Raw genomic sequence first — 18362 nt, 5'->3', positions numbered from 1 at the left:
CCAGTCGTTTGGTAGAGTGTGTGAAGCCTTCTTGGATTGCATGGGTGGATTGGTTTCTTTTTCCTTCCCTCTGGTATTCATAATCCTTGCCAACATTTATTATTTTACTTTCATCTCTCTCTCCTTTTAAATATTTTTACTTGTGAGCTACCCAGAGTCTTTGGGAATTGGTTGGCATACACAGTTTAATAGAACTCAATTTTTCTGGTAGAGATCTCACACAGGCAGTTTCAGAAGTAGATCCTCTGCCAGAATGCCTGTCTGCTAAGCTACAGTTGGAGAAAGTAGAGAGCAAAAGGTAAGATTTCTCTCTTTCTTTACAAATGTTGAGAAGTGCTAAGAATGGGAATATGAATGGGTAGAAAGAACAGAAAAAACATAAAATGATGGGATTCAATATTCATTCATTTAGTTCTAGTTCTGATATTCTAGTCACTTAGAGTTGGGAGGCAGCAAATGTTATCAATAAATAAATAACATTAGGAATGTTATCTATTGATTGGAATAAGAGAAGAATAATATGGAAGGAAGATGGAAAGTTGAGAAAGATGAATAATATGGAAGGAAGATCGAAAGTTGAGAAGAGCCAAGGTGGCGCAGTGGTTAAATGCAGCACTGCAGGCTACTGCTAGATCAGCAGGTCAGCGGTTCAAATCTCACCGGCTCAGGGTTGACTCAGCCTTCCATCCTTCCGAGGTGGGTAAAATGAGGACCCAGATTGTTGGGGGCAATATGCTGACTCTCTGTAAACCGCTTAGAGAGGCCTGAAAGGCCTATGAAGCGGTATATAAGTCTACTGCTATTGCTATTGCTAAGATGATAAAGGAGAAAATGTATATTAGAAAATTGTGAAAAGGGTTCCCACAAATAGCTTATGCTGACTGTGTGGGATATGTTGGATTAAATGGAGAGGTTATAATATGCAAAATAAAAAGTGAAATAAAATAGGGATTTTATTTTAAATTCTGTGCCAGAACATTATCTCAATCCATTAGGTATTGGAACTAGTACCCCAACCTAGGGGATATGGCCAGAGGAGAAACAAATCACAGGCCCAATTACTTAGAATTGAGGACTGTAATACATATGTTGAACTTCTCTTTGCTCAGCAGTCATATATTTGTCATGATAGGGTATTGCCAGCCAAAAGACTGCATATTTTTCAGTTTTTTAAAATAGTAGGTTCAGCCCATGGTGAAATGATGAAAGGTATTTTACTGAATAAATGTTGAGAGTTACAGAGAAAGAGAAAGAAAGTTATACCAATCTGCATTTTTCAGATTATCAGATACCCAACAAATGGTTATATATGTACACCTGGAAACTGACATCTAGTTGCACAGCACCTTCTAGAACAGGGGCCTGCAACTTTAAACACTCAAGTTGTTTAGGTAATTCTGAGGTGGTTGATGGTTCTGTGAGTGCCTGTCCTTTATAATTTTCCACATTGCCTTGATGGTTTTTATTCCAGTGACTTTGTCTTTCCTGTTCTTAGGCTTACGAAAAAAAACTGGTTTCATTGGCAGTCTTTTTTTGGGGGGGGGGGGGGAATTTTTATTTTTTTGGTGTTTTCCTAGCACTGTCATAAGACTTGTTTCTGCTGGCACAGCACTTGATCAATGTAATTCTCATCAATCAGTTAAAGAGCTTTCCAAAAGGGAAAAAAAAGTTTTTTCACTATGGAAACCTCCCAAAAAGTTTTTCATGAAAATGGGCCCCTTTTTTCCAAATAAAAGGCATGAATAGCCTTGGGGGGGGGGCTTGCAGAGTGCTCCTGGGGAGAGGCGGGTGGGGGATCAGCAAAAAATGACCTGTTTTTCACAAAAACAGGCCCATTTTTTGTTAAAAAAAACTGCTTATGGAGGCTTATAGAGTGCTGCTGGGAGCTGGGGGGGGCAGAAAATGGCCCATTTTTTGCTTATTTCTGCCCTCCCCAGCCCCCAAGAGCTCTCTGAAAGCCTCCATAAGGGTATGCACAGCCATTTTGGTGAAGGGATGGGACTTCAGGAGGCAAAAAATGCTGTATTCGATGTATAAGATGCACCCAGATTTTCAGCCTGTTTTTTGAGGAAAAAAGGTTCGTCTTATACTCCGAAAAATACGGTAAATGTTTCTCTACATGCTACCAATTACTGTAAGGTGACCAGATTTTCAGATTGGTAAAGAGGGACACCTTTGACCTGGGGGGTGGGGGGCTTGATTAAAAATTTTATACGGAGCAACAAAATTTTTCATACAACAGAAAAATAGTATTGCAATATTTTTTTTATTTCAACATAACTACAATTTACAAATATAAATGGTAACTGTTGCCAAACATCAAAATTTTGATCACGTGACTATGAGGATGCTGCAACGGTCGCTACGTGTGAAAATGGTTGCTAAGTGTGAAAATGGTCATCAGTCACTTTTTTCAATGCCATTGTAACTTTGGTCACTATGCCCATTATACCACCTTTCTTGCCACAGTTCTTAAGTGAATAACTGCAGCTGATAAGTTAGTAGCATAAGTGAATCTGGTTTGCCCATTTGACTTTGTCAAAAGGTGATTATATGACCCCAGGACACTGAAACCATCATAAATACGAATCTGTTGCCAAACATCAAAATTTTGATCAGGTGACCATGAGGATGCTGCAACGGTCACTAAGTGTGAAAATGGTCACTAAGTGTGAAAAATGGTAATCAGTCTCTTTTTTCAATGCCATTGTAACTTTGGTCACTATACCACCTTTCTTGCCACAGTTCTTAAGTGAATAACTGCAGCTGATAAGTTAGTAACATAAGTGAATCTGGTTTCCCTATTTGACTTTGTCAAAAGGTCACAAAAGAAATTACATGACCCCAGAACACTGAAACCATCATAAATACGAATCTGTTGCCAAACATCAAAAGTTTGATGGCGTGACCATGAGGATGCTGCTACGGTCGCTAAATGTGAAAATGGTTGCTAAGTGTGAAAATGGTCATCAGTCACTTTTTTCAATGCCATTGTAACTTTGGTCACTAAGCCCATTATACCACCTTTCTTGGCACAGTTCTTAAGTGAATAACTGCAGCTGGTATTTTGTATTTTGGATAGAATCTTTTTTTAAATAGTCTAAGACAGTTTAAAAAAAGAATCCACACAGAATAAATTGAAGTAAAACATTTCAAACTATTCTTTCTATGCACAATATATTTCAAAGTGTTGTGCATAGAATTTTTAAACATGGTTTCACTTCAATTTATTTTGGATAGAATCTTTTTTTAAATAGTCTAAGACAATTTAAAAAAATAATCCACACAGAATTTTAAAAAATCCTATGCACAATAAATAAAATATTATTTTAAAATACATTAAAAAAATAAAAGAAAAAAACCCAGCTCACTTACCAGCAGGCTTGCACTCCAAGTAAACCCAGAATGATGTAGATGTTAATACAAAGAACTGAGCAAATTGAGATGGTAAAATTAGTCAGGGAAATATTTTTCAAAGAAACTTTGCCACCATTTTTCGGAGCAGCCCTCCAACCTCCGTGCCCCTCCCCTCCGGAAAATCCAGGAATTAACACTTGCGACCTCTCTAGCTATTTCCTGGAGCTCTATGATACTTGGTCATTTTTTCTTATAAAAGTGAGTAAAAGGGGCGGGGGGGGGGTCCGTTTTGTTGCTTTTAACGTTTTAATATCTTCAATGAAAGTACTGAGACAGAGAGAGAGGTTAGACAGGGTGTCTTTTGTCTTGCCCCAGTTAGGATTTCTTAAGCAAATCCACTGGGCTTTCAACATGAAGCCAGAAAATCGGAACTGTTTAAAAATGGCCCAGGACACGGGACAATTTGTTATAAAGCGTGACCATCCCGCTGAAATCGGGACGTCTGATCACCTTAAATTACTGACTAATAGTTTAAAAGGAATAGATAGCTAGAACAAATTGGCTCATGACGGTGGTGAGTTTAAAAGACAGGTCTGTCTCCAGGCCTCTTGGAATCTTTTAAGGCTAAGCATTCCAGTTCATTGGATTTCAGCAGAAGCTCAGAGACCATTTATTAGTTCAACAGTTTGTTGTTGCTGCCTGAAAAGGCTTTCCATCCTTAACTGCATTTTTCTACCTTCTGGTCTTCTTCCAACAGGACTTCTGATTGTGTGCCATGTTGCTAAGATTCCACTCCCAGAAGAAAGTAGGAAGGAGATGGTGCGTTACTTGCGTTCAGTGCAACTCCCAGATGGAGGATGGGGCCTGTGAGTAAAGCTCAAAAGCCGTTGCTTCAGAAGGACTTTCCCCACTTTCTGTTATTTCATTATCAGTGGTGGTGGCAGCAACACTAGCAACATTTCAGTTCTCCTCAGCCTAAATAGAGATGTCTCTGAATTTTTTTTTCAATTGTAAATATCTGACAGTCACTCCTTTTTCCAGCTGGCAAATGACATCCTGGTTCAGAAGGGACTGATATGCCGCTCTTGGTGTGGGCAGTGTGAATTCATAAGCATATTACACAGTGGCATATCATACATGTTTGAACCAAAGGCATAAAAAGGCAAAAGCTCTTATTGCTGATGGGCATCAATGCCTAGCCAATTACTTCAGGAGCAAATGGTTGGGATTCCTAAGGAGAAGATGATACCTGTTTCAGGAATTGGCCAAGAGTGTTTAGTGCCTTAAGAAATCAGTAAGAAATCTACATTACTTTGCATTTTGAAAGGGTAGTAGAAATTTGTTATCTTGCAAAAATCTACTATTTCAGTGAAATATTTTATGAAACCTTGGAGAATCTTTCTCAGTCTTGGCATACTGCAACTATCATAAATATAAGTCAGTTGCCAAACATCTGAATTTTGATCATGTGACCACAGGGAAACTGCAATAGTCATAAGTGTGAAAAATGGTTATAGGTCACTTTTTTCAGTTCTTCTGTAACTTTGAACGATTACTAAACAAATGGTTGTTAGTTGAGAATTATCTGTATAGTTATTTCTAACATTTTTCTATCTCTAGGAAATATACAAGACATCAACTTGAACCAAAAAAGCTTGAGCATAATCTGTGCTTTTTATCCCTTACCTCCTTCCCTGCCAGTACTTTGTTTTATCCAATTTATCTGCTATTGCAATGGCCTCCAGCTTACTCTGTTTTGTATCTTATATATGTCTTTTGTCATGTTGACTAATTTTTATTAATTTGGGGGCTCCGACATAGTTCACACCTGTGTTTATTAATAACATTTGTCCTGTCATAATCCACACTAATTTAAATATAAGCATAGATTTCCCTTTACATAAAACACTACTTTCTTAATAACTGTTCAGTAATTCTAGCATCAAGATTGACAGATTTTTTTATGAAGCCAAGAGGGGATAGACTGGACAATCATTTGACTGGGATAGCATAAGGCTTCTGCCTCGAGCAGAGGGTTGGACTAGAAGACTTCTGAGGTTCCTTCCATCACTATGATTTTATTACCAAAATAGTATAAAATAAAGGCAGAGGGAATGATTTTGGTAGGAAAAAAAGTGTGAGAATGTGGGGAGGGCTTAGAACAGACAGTGGCTTTGTTTGGAATAGGTGGAAATTCTGTTGCTTAGTCCTATTTATGCTTCTTAAATCCCTTAAACTCAGCAAATGAAAATGATATGAATTTCAGGAAAACTTCTTAATGCTAGTTTAATGTGTAGTCTTGAAAACTATAAAAATAACTTCCAGACAAATTTATAGCAGATCAATTAAGGTGGAGTTACTTTAAAATGTTTCCTACCCACCTATGGGCTGGGAACTCCTGGCTGGTTCCTGCAGTTGTTTCCAATGCTTCTTCTAACAGATACATTAATTGTAGCTATAGATAGTGAAATGTCCAGACTTCTTTGTTTTCTTTTTAAAGCTATCCTTCCTATAGTTATATTTCTTGGAAAGAAATTTTAGATTTATTACATTGTTAAAATGTGTTAATAGCTTCCTTTCACAAATGAGGTTGAGGAATGACTTTCTGTCTAAAAGACATTGTCTTCTGTCTTCCACATTGTCTAGAAGGTGGAATGTTTAATTAATAGAAGAGAGAAAGAAACTCAAAACAGCCCAGATAACACCATATTCCTAATATTTATATGGCATTTATATGGCCTGGATGAATAGTAAACAAATCCATAGAATTGTTATCACTAGTGCTCATTAAGCTTTGCTGCTCTGATTTATCATTTGAATGTTTAGGGATTACAGTATTAATTTTTCCTATTTCTGGTGAATTGATTCTGCAAGCAAACTGTAATTCTACCTAATCTCAATCTGCAGCATTATATTTCTCTCTTATGCATTTAAAATAAAACTCTAAAATATAGCCATTGTTAGTCAAGTTGTAATAAAATTACTCCATGCTCTTTTATTTTGCCTTCGTTGGTTTAATCAGTTCTTAAAAATTCACAGAACTTGAAGTACAGTTGGGTTTTCTTGTGTGAACCCATCTACCTAACACTTTTCTTGTTTGTTGTCTGTTAGACACATTGAGGACTTGTCTAAGGTATTTTCTACTGCTCTGAACTACACGGCCATGCGTATTCTTGGAGTCAGCGCTGATGATCCAGATTTAGTGAAGGCTCGAAATAACCTCCATAGCAAAGGTGAATGACCAGCTGGAGCCTGGAAATAAATGTGGCTTTCATTTTTCATTTTACCATCATTTGATGCCTTTGGAAAAAAGAACTCTCTGCTTACAGAATAATCGCAAATTATGGTTTATATGTTTATGGATTAAGTTGATTTCATCTCTTAGTGACCATATTGGTACACTGTTTTCAGAAATATTTATCCCTATTCTGGCCCTTCAGGTCTTCCTGTCTTCAGTGTCTTTATTAGTGTCAATACCACTTCTTGTCGTTTGTAACAGCTTTCTGAAACTCTTTATTTGGTTGCTTTCTGAGATCTTTGCTTATATTTACTTTAGTTTCTGTTTTCTTTTTGGCAATTTCCACTTCTTATTCTGACATCTAGTGTTCTTTAGTCTATTTTTGGCAGTCTTTTTTCACATTTATTCTTAACAATTTCTCTGATATTATTCCTCATTTCCTCTGATCCTCTGTCAAATTAGGTTCAGGGCTTCCAAGCAATTCCTGACAAGCTCCTTGAAAATGTTGGATATATGCTCAAGATTGTATCATGGAAACAAGTTGGCTTTGTTCTTATGCTTTAGGTTAGTTTGGAACTTGTACATGAACAGTTCATGATCTGTTCCATAGTGAGTGTCTGGCCACATTTTTGCTCTTGTAGCTGAGTCTTCCACATGCTTCTGCCAATAGCATAGTTATTTTCATTTTTGTATTCATCTTCTATGATGTCCAACACTTTAGATGTTTGAAGATTTTGATAGCAGTGAAGTAATTAGATTGCCAGAAACTGATACATTGTTCTGTTCTTGAAGGAGAAGGACTGGCAGAACTTGGAGGCAAGTCAAAAGAGGAATCAGCCTAGAGTGTTTACATAATCACAAACAGACTAAATCCACCTTGTCTTGAATTCCGTTGACTTTATCTAGTGCCAAAATAGTGCTAAAGTTTAGTTGAGTAAATTCCTGTGCATAAGCATGAATTGTAATATATCAGTTTAATTGGAACTTCATGTGTGCTCCTGTCTTTCATGCCTGACCATTCCAGTTCAGTTTCCTAAGTCGTATAGTCCAACTATATTTTCTTCATCATGATTTCCACCATTGACATTCCAATCTCCAAATACACATTTGGAGCACATTCTGTTTGCATATTCTACTGCTTTCACATTAAACTGGATCATAAAACTTGTCCATAAAATTGGACAAGTTGATCCAAACACTGGACCATAACATTTCCTCTTTTTCTGCATCAGTGGTTGGAGAATATACTTGGATAACCTTCATATTAAAAGGTTGTACAGGAAGTGTAATGGCTAATATTTGATCATTGCTACATTATGCCCTAATACTACTTTCACTAGATCCTTCCTGATTATGAAAAAATGGAATTTCTTTGTTTTTGTGTCCTGAGTAGTAAACAGTATGGTCAACTGGCTGAAAATATCCAGTTGGCATTCATTTTAATTTGCTGATGCCAAAGACTTAAACATGTAGCAAATACATTTCCTATTTCATTGTTTTGAGCTTTCCCATGTTCAGGAGGACTTGAGGGGGAATATTACATTTTTACTTTAGATTTTTCAATGCATTCTTGATTCTCCGTGATCATGTTTGTTGTTATGAAAATCTAGGAGAAGAAAAAAAGATCAGCTTGATGCCAACCTGCTTCCTTTTCTAAATATCTAGCTAAGAGGTTCCTCTGGTTTTCAGATGATATTTTCAGATGATTGAAGCTGCTCAGTAATTAACATGCCTAATGCTGTTCATTGATTAATAGTTTGCTATTTGCAGGAAATGGGAATGATTATGTGACCACTTGTGAATTAAATGTTACTTACATCATTCAATTTTCCTAGTGTAAAGGCTCCTCTCCTAACTTGAGAAAGTAAAGACTATTGAAACTGATTATTTCAAAAGGAACCTTTAATCAAGCAGGATGGAAACCATTAGAAGCAAAGCAGCACCTAAAAACCTTTAGGCCATGCAAATGGGATTAAGCTGATAATGACCCCTCTCCTTTGTCAGAATGCAGATTCTGACCAATATACAAGTGTGAAGATGCTTCCTTAACTCTTCTGTCCTGGGAGTCAATAAAGCACATGTTTTAGTTAGACATCAAAGTTATATATCCTACATGGCTACCATAAACATCCCTGGAGAGATGTTGGGACCTTCAGTCTCCCGGTGACAGGAAACCAGTTGTAAAGTTGTAAAACTCAGTTGTTTCAGATGTAGCTAATGATTTAACTACGAGGCTCCCCTCCTCCCAATTGAATGGCAGTATCACTTTTAGGGATCTGACACCTAGGAAGCCTTTAAGTAGGAAGCACCATCTCTTCTTTCCTAAGAGTTCCCTGTTTTACTTAGCCTTGTGAGTAGATTTGTTCTTCTGGTCTACTCCAAGTCCAATGAATAGTAGGTATTTGTATTAGTTCTATGGGCCCAGATCATCGTCAATGGAAGTCTGACAGACTCCTTTCAAATTGAAAAAGGTACAAGACAAGGCTGTCCTCTGTCCCCATTATTGTTTATTATAACTTTGGAAATACTGTTGAATAAGATACGGGGCCTAGGCGGTCTAAAAGGGATTAAAATTAGACAGCAAGAATATAGAGTCCGTGCATTTGCGGATGATCTGGTTATAATATTGGAACAACCGCAGGAAACTAGTAGGGTATTATTGAATACGATCAATCAATATGGTCAAGTCTCGGGATTTAAAATAAATCTAGGAAAAACCAAAATAATAGCTATAAATATGACTATCAAACAGAAGGAAGAACTGGGGGCGATGCTAAGATGTGAGGTAGTTAAAAAAGTTAAATATCTTGGAGTTAATATTTTAATCTCAAATGGGAAATTATACAAGTATAATTATGAATCACTTTGGCATAGTACACAGTTGGAGTTGAAAAGGTGGGAAAAACTGCATTTGTCCTTGCTGGGTAGAATAGCGGCAGTAAAAATGAACATTTTACCAAAATTTTTATTTCTATTTCAAATGTTACCAATACTTAAAAGAGATGCGAATCTTTTAGAATGGCAGAAGGGTATCAATAAATTTGTGTGGGCAGGAAAGAAGCCGAGGGTAAAGATGAAAATAATGCAAGATGCACGTGAAAGAGGAGGATTGAAATTACCTAACTTAAAATTATACTATGACGCAGTGGCATTATCTGCAATTAGTGATTGGATTCATCTAACTAATGACAGAATTTTGAATATCGAGGGATATGACTTGTTATATGGTTGGCATGCTTACTTGTTATTTAACAAAAAAACGGATAAGAAATTTAAAAATCACATCTTAAGAAATGCTTTATTGAGGGTTTGGAAAAAATATCAACATAAATTAAATGATAAAGTGCCCATGTGGGCAATTCCTAGACATGCAATTGAAAATATGAATGTAGAACAAAAACACGATAGAACCACCTATAGACAACTTCTTATCTCAGAAAGAGGGGTGATGGAACTAAAATCTTAAAGAAGAAAAGGTAGTTCAAACGTGGTTTCAGTATGGTCAATTACAGGCTAGGTGGAAAATAGATCAAAAAATTGGCTTTGTAAAAGTTGAGGATAATTTGTTTAAACAAATAAGAGATCAAAGCTCAATGCATATAAAGAGGATATATAACGTATTAGTACAGATGGATTCTGAAACGGAACTGATTAAGGATTGTATGATAAAATGGGCTCAGAATATCGAGGAACCAATAATGCTTGAAACATGGGAAAGAATCTGGGTAAGAAATGTGAAATTTACACAAGCACAAAACTTGAGAGAAAATTTTTATAAGATGTTTTATAGATGGCACCTAGATCCTAAAAAGCTTGCCTCTATGTATCCAAATGTTCAACCTAAATGTTGGAGATGTGGTTCTTGTGATGCTACATATTTTCATATATGGTGGACATGTCGTAATGTCAAGGCATTTTGGATAAAAATATGGTGGATCCTGCAAAACATCTTTAAAAGAAGGATAAAATTTACCCCCCAGTTGTTTTTACTGGGTATATGTATTGATTTTGCAGCAGCAGAGACTAATTTGGTTCTGTATTTAATAACGGCAGCAAGACTCTTGGTGGCGCAGTATTGGAAGAAGAAAGATTTACCTACAATTCAAGAATGGACTTTGAAAGTTATGAACTTAGCCGAAATGGCCAAAATCTCAGCATATCTCAAAGAACATTCAAACGAGAGATATAAACGAGACTGGAAAAAATGGATTGATTACATAAAAAGTAAATATGGGACTAAGAAACTCCAGATAGCTTATGCTTAGTATCAGTAATAATTTAAATTGTTTAAAATTTGGGTAACAGTAAGAAGCTGAGTTCAATGTAGAGATATTTTAGACTGTGATTGTTCAAAAGTTATACCACGTATGGTCTTTGGGAAGTCGGGGGGGAGAGAAGGGAGGTGGGGATTTAGGGGGAGGGGGGAGGGGGGAAATACAATATGTGTTAAATTCCATGATTGTATTTGTATACTGTGGCTTTTCAATGTTAGTGCGAAAATAGAACAAACCGAATATACTGGAAGGTAATAGATACCGAAGGAAAGAGTCGAGTGAAAGAAGAAGGAGGGTGGAGAGGGTGAGAGAGAGGAGGAGGAGAAGGGAGGGAGGGAATGGAGAGGGTGTGATAGAGTTAAGGTTAGAAAGAAGGGGAGGGGAAGTAGGCGTAGAGGGGTGTGTGAGAAGGAAGAATGAAAGTTGGAGGGGGTTGAAAAAGGGTGTATGGCGGGTCAAGGTGGTATACTGGGTTTGTATTGTAGAGGGCATTTTCTATATTCAATGTTATATACCCTGATTAAGCACAGTGAATATGTGATTGTATAGAATGAAAACATAATAAAATATATATATATAAAATAAAAATAAAAAAAGTAAAAAAATGTATTAGTTCTATGGGAGGTAAAAAGTTACTCACTAGCTTTCTTGCTTTCTCTCTGACTGAATAAATTGAAGCCACTCTTTTACTTTTTGTTTTCTACTGTATGTTGTACATTTTCCTGGCCAGAAACTTCAGGAGATATGAAAAGTCTAGATGTAAAGAATGACTCATAAAAACTGTTGTTATGAACAGGGCTAAGGGAAAAAGAGGAAGGATGAGGCCAGACTATTTGGTAGCAGTGTCTTTTCGGGACTGAGAAGGCAAGACACACCACATAGGTGGAGGGAAAAAGGAGAACCGTAGCTCTTAAATAGATCATTTCTCCCCTTTCTTTTCCTCTGTAATAACTATGAACTGTTTATGTTTTATAAAGTTGTCAGCTGTTTTGATATTATTCTGTTTTGGAATTCTTCAGGTGGTGCTGTAGGAGTCGCTTCCTGGGTTAAATTTTGGCTGGCTGTCTTGAATGTCTACAGTTGGGAAGGAATGAATACGTTGCTTCCTGAGATGTGGTGTGTAAATCATCATCAAGAAAATTATACCCAGCTTCTGTCTGTGTTCGTTATATGGATGGATGCACTTGACCCAAAAAATTCCCAACCCTGTTTACCATCCCCCCCTCCAAGATACAAAGGTTTCTTAGAATTTGCACATGCTCTTTGCAAGTCAGTTAATTTCCTATTCATTCAGATCAGTTTATTATCTTTCAACCCATGTTCCAGATTATCCCCCCTATCTCCTTCCAAAACAGACCACTTGTAAGTTTAAACTGCTGAAAATTTATTTATGAGGTAAGAGGTATAGGGAAAGCTTCACAATGAATTCTTAGTTGTATTTTCATGGTGAGACTGAAGAAGTCACATTATTAATGGAATCTGTTTCAGTATTTAGTATGAGGATTTTTTTCCCTGGGCTCTTGAATGTCCTCCTTTACTTTCTCTTCTGTTTTCTTTTCTACAAGCTGAGGAGGAATTTCCTATATTTACTTTTAAAAATTCACCTCAATGTTTAAGATTAGAATCTAATATCCCCTCCCCACAGGAAGGAGTGTATGGTGCTTTAAGCACTACCAAATGGCTCTCTAAACTTGTCTACCAGTTAGAGTAGTAAAAGTAAAAAGGGTCACTATATCACAGTTTTCATCTAAGACCAAAAGAGTACAACCTGATTCCAGTATTTTTGATACTGTCCCCAAATGTGAAATTATTTATACACTGGATAACTTCATGGAGACTCTTTGAGGTCTGATAGTTGCTAGAGATGGGCATACCAATGGCTAATTTTTCAAAGCTTACTGTATGAAGTGTGTTTAAGCAGCCACTCCATGTTTTGTTGTCATGATCTTTTTGCATTTCCTTCAGTCAAGTTGTTACATTGTCTTTGCAGGCAACTGTCCACTGTTACGAGCTTTTCCCTTCTTTCCACTTCACAATAGGTTCTTTCCTTCATGGATGCCAGCTAACCCTTCCACACTTTGGTGTCATTGCCGCCAGGTTTACCTGCCAATGGCCTACTGCTATGCTGTCCGCCTCACTGCAGAAGAAGATGAACTTATCTTGAGCCTTCGACAGGTAGTTGCCAAAGCATAACTTTCCTATTAGTCCAATGACTTTCAATTTCAATGGAATCTCTGATCTTGTTTAAGATGCAGGGTTGGGCCAATTTTCAGTTTCCCAGTCCCCAAAGGATTCCAAAATTGAAATGTAGGAAAATGCCTTTTGATCCCCCCCACTCTTTTTGTGCTCTATCTATCTATCTATCTATCTATCTATCTATCTATCTATCTATCTGAGGTGTACATGCTTCAAAAATTATTTCAAAGCGGTATTATGAAATGCATCGGATTAAGGCATCATTTTAAAGCAGCTACATTTTTCAGGCTTCCACACATTCAGCTCATTAAAGCACCCCTGTATTTAGTGCTGCTTTAAGGAGATGCTGTGCTTGTGCTCTTTCATATTCCAAAATCATCTTTCCAAATAGTTTTCAAAGAATGCACAGCCTTACTATTTAAGCTTGTAATTCTCTGTTCATAAAATAGAATAAAACCTCTGAAAATTGACCCAAGGGACTGAATGAAAGTGGCCAGCATACTGAACAACTGTACTGATATGTACACATGCCTCATTTTACTTTACAGAAACACACATAATGAAAACATAGTAAAATCATTCATACAATACTGCATTATACAAAATCAATACATTTTTGTATGTATTATTTTCTCATGAAAAAAAGAGTCAATTTTAGTCTGTTTCTTATTCATGTTATGAAGGTAAGTGGAGAAAGCTGGCCATACCACTCACTATATCTAGGCAATTTTCCATGGCAAATGACTTTAATTGCATTATCAAATGACTGACATCTTCTTCTTTTGGAATATCTGCAGTTTTATGGTCCTCATTTAATTCTTTTGCTTCATCAGTTGCTTCCAGCACTTTTCCACTGGGTTGTACATCAGTCAGTACTGATTGGAAAATTGCTTCTGAATCAGGGTCAGGGATTTGCTTCTGCAGACGAACCATAGGTTTGGATCTTAGCATTGACCCACTGCAGAAGCTGGGCTCAGTAGTGCATTTACAGTAGAATGTTTTGATTATGCCTTGTCAAGAGGTTGAAGTTTTGATGTAGTGTTTGGAGGCAAATTTTTCAGTTTGTAGGATGATTCACTTGGGGATGGCTAGGACAATTGTCCACTACAAGAAGAATGGGCCATTTCTTCTTCTTCATTTCTCAGTCAATACCACTTATCCCCTCCTCAAATAGGGCATCAGTCATCCATGTAGGTTTGTTAAGATTTCCAGGTGACGGGAAGGTCTTTGGGCTGCAGGTTCTTGAATGAGGATGGCTTTGCCAATTTACCGATCACCAAAGGTTTTAGCTTCTCTCCGGTTAAGTCAGTGCACAGCAGAACTGTGACTCATTCCTTAGAAAGTTTTCCTTTGTGGATGCCAGCTAAGCCTTCCACACTTTGGAATCATGCGGTTGTTAAATGAACCTCACTTCCCCCATTGACTATTTCTTTGAAGCCAGCTGGGAAAGTAACAAATGGTGATCACATGACCCTTGGACAGTGCAACTGTCATAAATACATGCCAGCTGTTAAGAAGTTAAATTTTGATCACGTGTCCATGGGGATGCTGATTCAGTCGTAAGTGTGAAAGTTATAAGTCACTTTTTTCAGTGCCATTGTAATTTTGAATGGTCACTAAACAAATGGTTTAAGACTCCCTGTAGTCCAGATATCTCCACCAAGAGGCAGCACAGCAGGACCTGGCCCATAGCTTCTGTTTCTCCCTGACTTATATTTTAGAGGTGTTGCTAAATTGGCTGTTGAAAAGAGCAGGTGGAAGGGCATTACAGTGGGATAATCTAATTTATTTATTAAATGTACTTATGAAATGTATGTGACACTCATCTCACTGTAAAAGTAAGTCTTACAGCATAATAAAAAGATAATACAAAACAATTTTAAAAGTAAGAAAGATTAAATACAGATAAAAACCCAAGAGGACATATTACATGGTAGGGATATTCTCTCTGTATAGTCAGCCCCAGCATTAAGCACCCTTATTGGAGCCCTAGGCCAGCCAACAGAGCCAGGTTTTAAGGCTCTTCTGGGAGGCCAGGAATATGGGGCCAACCTTACCTTCAATGGAAGAATCTGCCAAATGTCGGGAGCCACAACAGAGAAGGCTCTTCTCCTAGATCCTGCCAAAGAAATTATTGCACATGGGAACTCGGTTTGCTGTGGCCTAGAGGTGGAGCTGTATGCTGTCTTAAAGGACTATTTGTTATATTCTAAAACATTGGGATAAAAATACACCTATGCTTAGTAAGAAAGCTTTTCCAGAGGCAGTGGGATACTACTGAGAATGTCAATCTTCTGGTCTCAGTCAACTCATACCACCAATTACTTTCAAGTTGGGTGATTGGTGCATCCTTTTGCTTTTGCTTTTTTTGTTTAGTGTATGGCACGTGTTAGCCAGGGATCACTGAAGCGGCTGCCTGCCTCTGTGAAAGGATTGTTTTCGGGCGGTGTTATCTTACCCGCAGGATGCCAGGATGCCAGTAGACAATCGGGGGAGGCTCCTTTCCTGTCCCTACATGGTTTTTTGCTCATGGGAATCGAGCTGCCAAGCTGCCGACTTCAGCAGAGTGCAGGCTCAGCGTCTTACCATGAAAACAATGTCACTTAATATTATACTATTATTAACCCCTTAACAATCAAGCTCATGAAGAACTAGGCAAACGAATCCATCATGTAGAACTAGAAAGTTTTGAAATATATAGTTAAAACAAGTAGGACAACATGAATGGGGCATCCAGCAATTTGATATATGTCAAAATGCTCTATTTGAGGGAATGCACTAAAACAAGTTTCCAACTTATATTTTTACTGTGTAATAAATAACTATATTCACACCAAATCTGAAGACTTTATTTCCTCAAACTATGATCCACAGGCTAAATCTGACCTGCCATTTGTTTTTATACAGCCCATGAGCCATGAATGAACAGGCAAGTGGGTGGCAGATTATCAGTGCCATATTTCAGCCAAGGGCCGTGGATGCGTGAATATCCTAGGTGGCCATAAAGGCCTATCAGCCATAAAGGCCTGACAGGCTGGCACTGTCCAATGGCTACTGTGCTGTTTGGCCTGCAGTCTTGCCATCTTATACCTGCAAAGACAGAGGTAGGATCATCAGGCCCTTGATCAAAAGAATTTCCTGAATCCTAGTTTAGACCAGTTATGTTGCATAGTATGTTCTATTCAACATGCAAAGTGAAGCAGGACAATTTTCTGTCACAGAATGATTCTCCCACAGAACGATGCTCTGATCTGACGAAATATATTTCAGCAAAACAACCTGAAACATATCCCAGTAAAATAAGCTTGTCAACTCATGAGTAGAAATCATAACTGCAGCAAGGGAATGTTCCACTTAAATCTTTCTTTTTGGCCAAACATCATTTCAGGGGAAAAAATACCAAAAAAAAATCTGTTTCTGAGATATTGAGACCAGCCAAATTGATCAGTCAATATTTTTAATATTATACCCAAAATTTTGGATGGAATCACAACTAGCAGATAGGAGTTTGTTAGCAGCTATCTTTCAAAAGGCAGTTTTGAAGGAAGAAAAGATTCAAAATGTTCAAACTCTGCCTTAAACTCACTTATAAATGAGGCTAGAAGTTCCTATTGCAGTTAGTGTAATTCTTACTTTTGGGACTTCCTCCTGTTGTGAAAGTATAGGCAGTCCTCATCTTACATCCATTTGTTTACTGACCATTTGAAATTACAACACTACTGAAAAGTGACAATCAGTACTCAACTATTGCAGCATCCCAGAGTGACATGATCAACATTTAGGAGCTTGGCAATTAGCATATTTTTATGAGGGTTGGAGCGTTGGGGTGTTTGTGTCACATGATTATATTTGCTACTTTCCCAGCCAGCTTCCAAGAAGCAAAATCAACGGAGTAAATTGCATATGCTTAATGACCATGAGTCACTTAACTGCTTAACAACCATGGCAGAAAAGGTCATAAACTTGCACAACTCACTTAACAACCACTTTGATTAACAATGGAAATTCTGGTCCCAATTGTGGTCATAAGTCAAGGACCACATATGTACTGATATGTCTTTTCAGTTCAACTTTATGGAAAGAAATGGGTACTCTTATTCAACAAATGTTCTTGGCATATAATTTGACATCTATGTGATATGGTGAACAATCTGCCTCATTACCATCAACATACAGAATTATTGGATGTCTACAATGGCTTCCTTTAAATAGAAAAGGCTGTCAGTTTCATCAATAGGAAACAACATTCAGAATGCAGAATTTAAGATCTAACATTACAGTTCAGGATTCATTTAAGGGTTTCGTGTTTGCACAAACACTGCAGCAGCTAGTCCTCGGCCTACTGGTGCTAATTGAACATCTCAGCAATAATGACCAACTTTGTTAGAGATGAATCAGCCAAGCCTCTTTATTTAGCAAAAGCAAATAGTAAGTTCGTTAGATGACATTACGGGCTAATTTCAGTAACTCAAACTGTTTCAATCGTTAACTGCCTCCCTCCAACCACAATCTGTCACAGTTAGGCATAATCCAAGAACATGTTTGGTTTGCTGTGAAGCTGTAAATCACTTTAAATTCTACAGAGATCCCCAGCATGATGCGATTTTTCACCGGAAGATTTCCACCTGGTGTTAATGCCCTACAACTATATATATATATATATATATATATATATATATATATCTGAGAGTTACATTGGTTTGGCTGGCTTGAAAGAAGTTTTGCCTCACACCCTGCAAAGGGCTGTAGCCCCAACACATTATTTTTGCACTTAATTTGGAAGCGTCCCTTCTGTGCTCTTTGCGGCTTTCTTCCCATCCCCATTTTCTTGTCACTGATCTGAGCCAGACTCGCTTCCTTCGCATGGAAGCTCTGCAGCAGTCCACATTTAAGCTCTAAGGAGGAAAACCAGATCAAAGCGCGGAAGGGCTGGCGCCCCTCGGCTTTAAATTTTCAATGGTGAAAGCGCCGGAATTTGACTTGCTGAGTCCCTGCATTTCTTTGGATCCTCTCGCTTGCTCCGTTAAAGCTACCAGCGCCTGTTATTGTTCCACATCCAATAACTCGTTTTTCTGTGACTACTCCCTGCAAAAGTTTCTCCTTTCCCATAGGAGACCAACAGCAAGCTTTACTTGGAAACTGACTCCGCCTTCAATTGTACCTAAACTCTCGTGATTGGCACGTACTTTCATCAGTTCAAATCGGGATGTTTCCAATAGCTTCTTGGGAATTGTAGTCCTCAAGAAGGAACTGCTTTGGGCCACGATTCACCCAAAATACTTCATATCCCAGCGTGC

General features: G+C 37.7%; 1 protein-coding gene across 1 annotated transcript; it reads left to right on the top strand.

The window, feature by feature from the left end:
- The first annotated feature begins 4117 nt into the window (after positions 1–4117).
- On the top strand, positions 4118–13178 carry LOC148045593 (lanosterol synthase-like). Its single transcript, XM_087715151.1, has 4 exons — positions 4118–4223; positions 6469–6590; positions 11889–11985; positions 12909–13178. The coding sequence occupies exons 1-4, from the start codon at positions 4174–4176 to the stop codon at positions 13060–13062; spliced, it is 423 nt and encodes a 140-aa protein (XP_087571277.1). The 5' UTR covers positions 4118–4173; the 3' UTR covers positions 13063–13178.
- The last annotated feature ends 5184 nt before the right edge of the window (positions 13179–18362 follow it).

Source organism: Thamnophis sirtalis, unplaced genomic scaffold (assembly GCF_051295495.1).
Source record: "Thamnophis sirtalis isolate CommonGarterSnake01/CBP01778 unplaced genomic scaffold, rThaSir2_p1.2 scaffold_5, whole genome shotgun sequence".
NCBI classification, from domain to species: domain Eukaryota; kingdom Metazoa; phylum Chordata; class Lepidosauria; order Squamata; family Natricidae; genus Thamnophis; species Thamnophis sirtalis.
The sequence above is the reverse complement of the archived record's forward strand: the minus strand, read 5'-3'. Positions and strand labels throughout refer to the sequence as shown.